General features: G+C 49.1%; 1 protein-coding gene across 1 annotated transcript in view; it reads right to left on the bottom strand.

Annotated features, from left to right (window-relative positions):
• TGFBR1 (transforming growth factor beta receptor 1) overlaps nt 1-2,326 on the bottom strand; it is a 36,253-nt gene extending 33,927 nt beyond the window's left edge. The window contains exon 1 of the mRNA XM_066627162.1: nt 2,181-2,326. Within this exon, the coding sequence (XP_066483259.1) occupies nt 2,181-2,301 (121 nt within the window). The 5' untranslated portion in view covers nt 2,302-2,326. The remainder of the gene's footprint in view (nt 1-2,180) is intronic.
• Nucleotides 2,327-8,520: the final 6,194 nt, after the last annotated feature.

Genomic DNA, 8,520 nt, shown 5'->3' on the forward strand with positions numbered 1-8,520 from the left:
GCAAAGCACAATGCATGATTTTTATTATGTAGTTCATGGGCATGGATGCAAGCTGCAGTTAGGCAACAGACTTTTAGCGTCTCCATGAAAGAACCAGGAGGGGCCAAAATATAAATCAGTGGTTTTTGTTACACAACAGTGACAAACATCTGAATAAACCATTGCTATGGTGCAGTTTGTGGACACAGAAGTAAACTTGATTAGGGGAGAGCTGCAACAGAGATCTTGATTTTTAAACCATAGCAATGCCATGAGGTCCTGGATGCCACATGTTTACAATGCAGTCTATGGGCATATGAGTACGGGCCTCTGATGATTTGGGGCCTCTGCCTGTAAAACAGATAAGGATCCACCTGCACCTGAAACCTATAGTTTTGCATTACTGTGATGACACAATGTATTAGGCAGAATGTATTTTCATGCCAGAAATTCTGGTCACAGATTTGAGCTACAATTAGACAGTGGATTTCGGACATATTTTTCCATCAAAAAATCATTAGGATTTATACACGGTATCTACAATTTTGTTCCACAGGCCAATGGATCAGTGCTATCTGCAATAAAAATTTGAGGTCTAGGCGCAAACTGTGATAATCTGGTGCATTTGGATGCTTTTGCACCATTACAGTGCCATGATATACTGGATCCAGTATATTTACACTGTAATTTTTGGACATAAATGAGATGTAATCAGATAGTCGTTATAACATTCTATCTGTAAAAAATTTTAAGTATCCACATTTTCAGATTTCTGTTTGCATGTCACAGTAGTGCCACAAAGTGCTGGATCTATGGTTTTTGTTACATACTTCACAATAAAGGACAAGAACCTCAGGTTTCTATGGTTGATTTCTGTGAACTGCATACAAAAATAATGACAATTCAGGAAGATCTGTCTTTTTACACACACACACACACACACACACACAATTATAGCAAGAGGCAAACAATTTTGAAATCCACCTGATGCTAAATATTCCTTTGGAAATTTCACTTTACAAATTACCATGCAATTGCCAGTTTTAATGTGTTTCTAACCTTAACCGTCAAACTGATGTAGATTTAACTTAAAAACTTTCTTCCAAGTAAGTGTTCTTCATATTACAGCCCAAGGAGAAGATACCAAGTAGTATCTTGCAAGCTTCCCCACAGAGCACAAATACCGATTTTCTTCTGCTTTGGTTGTAATCAAAGTTAGCAATTACTAAAAGCTTCGGGAGAAAACAATGTGAATATTTCAAATATCACCACTGCCAGGCAAATTGACACTAGCTACTAAAAGGAACATACAGGGCTTGTTGGTGCTTGGCACCACAGTGACCACAGCCTGCTGAAGATCAGCAGGAGGCCACTGACCCTCCATTGCGAAGAAAATCAACGCCCCCCCCCTTAGACAGGAGATGCATCTGCGCTTTGAAGGGCAGCATCTGCTCTACGGAGCTGGGGGAAGGGGTGGGCGAAGAGCTTACAAACAGGGAAGTGCCTGCCTCCCCTAGGCTGGGGAGAAGAAAGCCTTAGCGAGGAGACAGTCTACAAAAGCCAGGGTGTGTTTGTGTGTCCCTCCGTGACGCACACACTTGTGTTCACAAGACTACACACAGGCACACACAAAGGATGCACAGTACTGTGTACTACGGTAACTTAGGGCACAATCCAAAGCTTGCCTTCTCAGAAGTAAGTCCCATTGTCTTCAGTGGAGCTTACTCTCGGGAAAGGCTGGACAGGACTGCAGCCTTAGGATGCAATCCTAACCACACTTTTCCCGAGAGTAAGCCCCACTGAACAAAATGGGGCTTACTTCTGAGTAGACCTGGGTAGGCTTGTGCCCTTCGACGCATCTTGCTGGCGAGGAAGGTCTGGGCAGGACACCGAATGAAGGGAAGGATCGTGGCCGCAGCGAAGCCTGCTGGGGGACCAAGGCCGAGGGGGAGGCCCGCAGGGGACGCCCCCCACGGCAGGCCCGGGTGGCAGCAGAAGCCGCCCTCGTGGAGTCTCCAGGGCGGCCGCTCGTAACAATGAAGCGCCCGGTGCCTCCCGCCCGACTCCATCCCCAGCGGCTTCTTCCCTGGGCGGCCCCAGCAGCAGCGCCATGTTGCTGATAGGGCGACGGGCGGAGGAGGAGGCGGCGGGACGCGGCTCCTCCAGCCCGGCCCGTTAGACACGCGAGACGCGGCTCTCACCCGTCGCCGCCTGAGGGAGGAGGAGGAAGAGCAGCAGCGCCGTCGCCGTCCAAGTCGCCCAGCTGGAGAGGCTCGCGCGGGGGCCGCGCAACCGCCGCCGACTCTGAGGAGAGGCCGCCATTGTCCCGTCCAGTCCCGCCGCCTCGGCTCCCCGCAGACGAGCAGGAGCCTCTCGCGCCGTGCCGGAGCCCTCCCCCTGCTGGCGCGCGCCCCGCCAGACAGCCTCCCGCCGCCGCCGCCGCCGCCCCCTTCCCGTCCGCCAGCCAGACTCGGCAGCGCGAGCGGAGAGCCGCCTCAGTCAGCGCAGAAAGGCCTCCTCCTGATTGGCCGCTGCCGCTTCTGGGGCCTCCCTCCCCCTCCTGCTGCCGCTGCAAACAACAAGCGGTCCGCTCTGAGAGTCAGAGAAAGTGAGGGTTTTCCTCGACCAACGGGAGGCGCAGGTGAGGCAGAGCCTCCCCACTGGAGGCACCCAAGCACCACAACCCAGGCAGAGCCTCCCCACTGGAGCCCTTCGAAAAGCACCGCCGCCGGGAGGCACCCAAGCACCCACAACTCACGTGCAGAGCATGTGGGTTGTGGGTGCTTATGTGCCTCCCATGGCACCGGTGCTTTTCAAAGGACTCCAGTGGGGAGGCTCTGCCTCACCTGCCTCCCCACCCACTGCACGCCCCTGGTGCCTAACATTACAATCCTGTATGTATGCATCTCCCCTTAGGAGTCAGCCCCACTGAACTCAGTGGGACTTACTTCCGGATAAGTGTGTCTGGGATTGCAGCCTACTTCCCGCACTGTACTTTGGAAGCCACTGGATGGTGGACCATCCATCCATTTTAGAATTGCAACCTTCATTAAGGAAGCAGGTCCTGTTACTCCATCATGAACACACAGTGCCATATTTGAATGCTGCTCCAAAAGCAATACTGTGGAGGTTTTGCTGGGTTTTAATGGTTTCTGCCTCACACACCACCAACCCCCATCTCAAGCAGCCTCCCTCTTCAGTTAAGCCATTTCTGCCCAACATTGCCTATACGCAACAGGGATCAAATGTGTACACCTGTGGGCTGGGCAGAAATGGGTTTTAATATCCCTGGAACTACAGATACTCTGAACATATAGTTAGAAATATCCTTGCAGCCCCTTCCCTATCATGCATCTTTAGTGTGTAGATGTATGATGTGAGTATATTATGCAGACACTGGAGCGCATATGTAATTAACGTGGAGCACAAAAAGCCTTACGTGGGTTGCAATCTGCAAACTTGAAGGATATTTTCCTTACACATTAGCCTGCCTACACCCTGCATTGGTCATTGGCAGTCTTGCTTCATGTCCCACTGCCAAGTGAAGCATTGTTGGTGGGGATGTGGGACAGGGCCTTCTCAGTTGTGCACCCCCCCCCTTGGCTCAAGCCCCTCTTTCCCATATTACACCATAACAAAGCCTAAGTAAATGTATATGATAAATAATCACATGTTCTTCCCTAGTCTTTTCTTGTATTCGCTCTCTCCTCATTGTTCTTGATTGTCTCACTAGTGTGTGTTTTACAGAATAAACCTTTGAGAAAGGGACACATCTAGTCTAGTAAAGCATCATGCATATAAATGGAGCTATATAAATAAAGACACTCTGATAATAGCCAGCAATGATAACTGAATTTCACTTTTGGTTGGAAAGACGGTGTAGCTTAGTGGCTCTGACCTGTGAAGTCTCCAGGTCAAATCTTACTTCACTCATAAACTCACCACATGACTTTAAACAAGCTACCCCAGTCTGTAATATGGGAATAAAACTCTTTCAGGATTACCATCAACTCTTTTTACAGGATGACTGTAAATGTATTGAGCTGACATATGCAGTGGTGGAATTCAAATAAATTAACAACAGGTTCTATGTCCTAATGAGCAATGAGCAACTCAGCTTCAATTGTCTGCCGCAAAGAAAGTTGAAAGACTATGGCTACGCTCCTATACTGTACAGTACACACTTTCCTGGGAGTAAGTTCCATTGAACATAATGGGACTTACTTCTGAGTAGACAGTCATAGGATTGCACTGTAACTTTAACCAAGTTACTGTAACTTTAACCCAATGTCTAAATCCAAATTGCAAGGCTGCAATTCTGTCCTCTATAGTCATACTTACAGGCCTCTGGCCACTAGTTTCCAAGGAGGATAAACATGTGGCTGAAATGCACACTTCAAATGGACATTTTTTCTTGAATTCTCAAGGCAGTTGTATAGTGAAATAAGGAAGGCACCAAGAAGAGGAGGTGGGAACTGCCAGGGCTCCAGGTTACCAACTTCTGGAGACACCACAGCAGCATAGCACCTTCACATCTGCACAAACCAACTTGCTGCACTGGGCTTTGAGCTGGGCCACCTTCCTTCTCAGTGGGAACTTGGTGATTTTTACCAGAGCAGTCAATCCTCTCAAGGATCTGGTTCACTTTTAGTGGTGAACATCTGGTCAGCAAAAGAGCACTGAGCACATAGTCTGACACCTCATCATCAACCAAAAGCAACAACAGCATAGTAACATTTTTACATCTCCCCTTCTTTTTTGTTCTATTACAGCATTCCTCACACATCTGCCTCTCGCCCGCTGTACCATTTTGCATGGCCCACCTCTGGGAAGTACAACTGGAAGTAACTGGAATGACTTTATCACCAGTTATTTCCATACTAAGAGGCCAGACATGATGCAAAAAACAAAGAGGCTCAGGCTACAGTCCTATCCACTTTTTCCTGGTAGTAAGTACCATTGACTATAATGGAACTTACTTCTGAGTAGACATGCATAGGATTGGGCTCCCGGGGTAGATGGGAGGGCTTTTTTGAGTGCAAGAAAAGCAGAACTGAGCCTCCTACCACTGTTTGTTGCATCGTATTGCTGGTCTCACTGCCAGGCAGTGGAGGTCTGGGGGGGGGGGGGGTCCTGCCATGAGTACCACTGGGCACCACCTCAAGTACCACTGGTGGTATGAGTACTGCTGGTTGAGAAATGCTGCTCTATTGCTTTTACCACCCAGCCCCAAAAAGAATTCCAGTGAACTCTAAAGCTTCCCCCTCCAACTTCCAGCTCTGCAATCCAATGCACATCTACTCAGAAGCCCAACAAGTTCAAGGGGAGTTGTTGACTTTCCAGGGTTTGAGAGAGAATGGCAGCCTTGAAGGACAGTTTCACTAATGAACAAAAAGGTACTATGAGGGGACTGTTACATAAGAACATAAGAACATAAGAACATAAGAACAGCCCCACTGGATCAGGCCATAGGCCCATCTAGTCTAGCTTCCTGTATCTCACAGCGGCCCACCAAATGCCCCAGGGAGCACACCAGATAACAAGAGACCTCATCCTGGTGCTCTCCCCTACATCTGGCATTCTGACTTAACCCATTCCTAAAATCAGGAGGTTGCGCATACACATCATGGCTTGTACCCCATAATGGATTTTTCCTCCAGAAACTCATCCAATCCCCTTTTAAAGGCGTCTAGGCTAGACGCCAGCACCACATCCTGTGGCAAGGAATTCCACAGACCGACCACGCGCTGAGTAAAGAAATATTTTCTTTTGTCTGTCCTAACCCGCCCAACACTCAATTTTAGTGGATGTCCCCTGGTTCTGGTATTATGTGAGAGTGTAAAGAGCATCTCCCTATCCACTCTGTCCATCCCCTGCATAATTTTGTATGTCTCAATCATGTCCCCCCTCAAGCGTCGCTTTTCTAGGCTGAAGAGGCCCAAACGCCGTAGCCTTTCCTCATAAGGAAGGTGCCCCAGCCCCGTAATCATCTTAGTCGCTCTCTTTTGCACCTTTTCCATTTCCACTATGTCTTTTTTGAGATGCGGCGACCAGAACTGGACACAATACTCCAGGTGTGGCCTTACCATAGATTTGTACAACGGCATTATAATACTAACCGTTTTGTTCTCAATACCCTTCCTAATGATCCCAAGCATAGAATTGGCCTTCTTCACTGCCGCCGCACATTGGGTCGACACTTTCATCGACCTGTCCACCACCACCCCAAGATCTCTCTCCTGATCTGTCACAGACAGTTCAGAACCCATCAGCCTATATCTAAAGTTTTGATTTTTTGCCCCAATGTGCATGACTTTACACTTACTGACATTGAAGCGCATCTGCCATTTTGCTGCCCATTCTGCCAGTCTGGAGAGATCCTTCTGGAGCTCCTCACAATCACTTCTGGTCTTTACCACTCGGAAAAGTTTGGTGTCGTCTGCAAACTTAGCCACTTCACTGCTCAACCCTGTCTCCAGGTCATTTATGAAGAGGTTGAAAAGCACCGGTCCCAGGACAGATCCTTGGGCACACCGCTTTTCACCTCTCTCCATTGTGAAAATTGCCCATTGACACCCACTCTCTGCTTCCTGGCCTCCAACCAGTTCTCAATCCACGAGAGGACCTGTCCTCTAATTCCCTGACTGTGGAGTTTTTTCAGTAGCCTTTGGTGAGGGACCGTGTCAAACGCCTTCTGAAAGTCCAGATATATAATGTCCACGGGTTCTCCCGCATCCACATGCCTGTTGACCTTTTCAAAGAATTCTATAAGGTTCTTCTAGGTTGCTTTCCGACAGGCAACAGCAGATACCCATCACTTTGGTCTACTCTAGTGGTGATTCTCCCACAAGTTTGACAGCTGCTACTGACCAGGGAGTGCAAAGCAGGGGCCTGCAGTGGGTGGGAAGGCAGGTGAGGCAGAACCTCCCCACCACAGTCCTTCGAAAGTGTTGCAGCTGTGTAGGTGCCCAAGCACCCACAACCCAGCCTAAAAATGAAAATTAACAGCACATGTCACAAGCCTTGCAGGCTTTGAGGTTCACCCTGATCACAAGTTCTTCCCAGTGCTTCTCCAGTTCTTCTTCATTAGGTGATAAAACCTAAACCCAATTTGCAAACTTGTTCAAAAAATCTTCAGTTTCTAGTCAGTCTGCCATGGGGGGGGGGGGGATAACCTAAAGGAACTTTTCTGCTAGAGAAGGAGCAAATGCTAACTGTACCATCCTCAGCACACTTACCTGGGAATAGCAGCCCAATCCTATGCAAGCCTACACAGGAGTAAATCACATTATATAGTCAATTGGGCTTGCTTCCCAGGTTTGAGTAGGATTGCAGCCTAAGGGCTATCCAACTTTCCAGAGCCAATGCAGCCACATTGCAGTCCCGAGGTAAGGGAACAAACATTCCCTTGTCACAAGGAGACCTCCAGGACTTGGTGCTGGAAAGTTACAGTTAAGAGGACTTAGGACCCAATCCTATCCAATTTTCCAGTGCCAGTGCAGCTGTAACAATTTCGCATGCACTGCATCCTGTGGTGACGGGCAGGGAACATTTGTCCCCTTACCTCAGGGCTGCATTGTGACTGCACAGGTGCTAGAAGAAAGCCTCACTGAGCACAATAGGACTTACTTCTGAGTAGACATGCATAGGATTGTGCCCTAAGGCTGCAATCCTACTTCCACTTTCCTGGGAATAAGCCCCATTGGCTATAATGAGATTTACTTCTGAGTAGATATGCATAGGATTCTGCTCAAAGGCTTCAATCCTATCCACACTTTCCTGGGAGTAAGACCCATTGAACACAATAGGACTTACTTCTGAGAAGACCTGCATAGGATTGTTCCCTTAATGAAGTAATGTTTGGCAGGAGCTGCTCCTCTTCGTCCCGCCCGCACCCCCGACCCACCGGGAGAGCTGAGCCCAAGGAGCCTCCTGGCGCAAGAGCAGTCTACTCGCCAGTCCGCCAGGGAGGGGAGGCGTGGGGCGGGCAGCTGGGTTGCTTCTTTCGCCCTCCTCAGCAGGCTGCATCTGTGGGCACACCGGCCGTTCGCGCCCTTTCGCAGGAGCTGCGAAAGCGAGCTCGCAAGGGTTGGTGAGCAGCAGCCGTGTCACGGAAGACTCCAGTTGGCTGCTGCGTCCGACTCACCCCTTCAGCCCCAGCAGCCTCGGCACCTGCTGGGAGCAACCCCCTTTCCCCCCGGGATGGGTTGGCCCCACACGGCTGCTGCCCCCAGGAGGGTTAGCCCTAACATTTCAAGGTGCAAGCTCCCTGGCCAACAAACGGTTCTTAGAATCAACAGTTGGATTAGGTAGGGGTTCTATAGAATAGGTGAGAACCTGCTGAATCCCACCACTGGACATATGGGAAGTGCTTTGAACATACCAGAACCATTGTACAAATGGCTGGCAACATTCAGTCTGAAAAGACTATGGTATAAGCCTACAGCACCTGGTATTCCCATACAGTCTCCCATCCAAGTACTAACCAGGTCCGACCCTGCTTAGCTTCTGAGATAAATGCTACATCATTAATTTGTTGTC

The sequence above is a fragment of the Tiliqua scincoides genome, chromosome 5 (assembly GCF_035046505.1).
Source record: "Tiliqua scincoides isolate rTilSci1 chromosome 5, rTilSci1.hap2, whole genome shotgun sequence".
NCBI lineage: Eukaryota > Metazoa > Chordata > Lepidosauria > Squamata > Scincidae > Tiliqua > Tiliqua scincoides.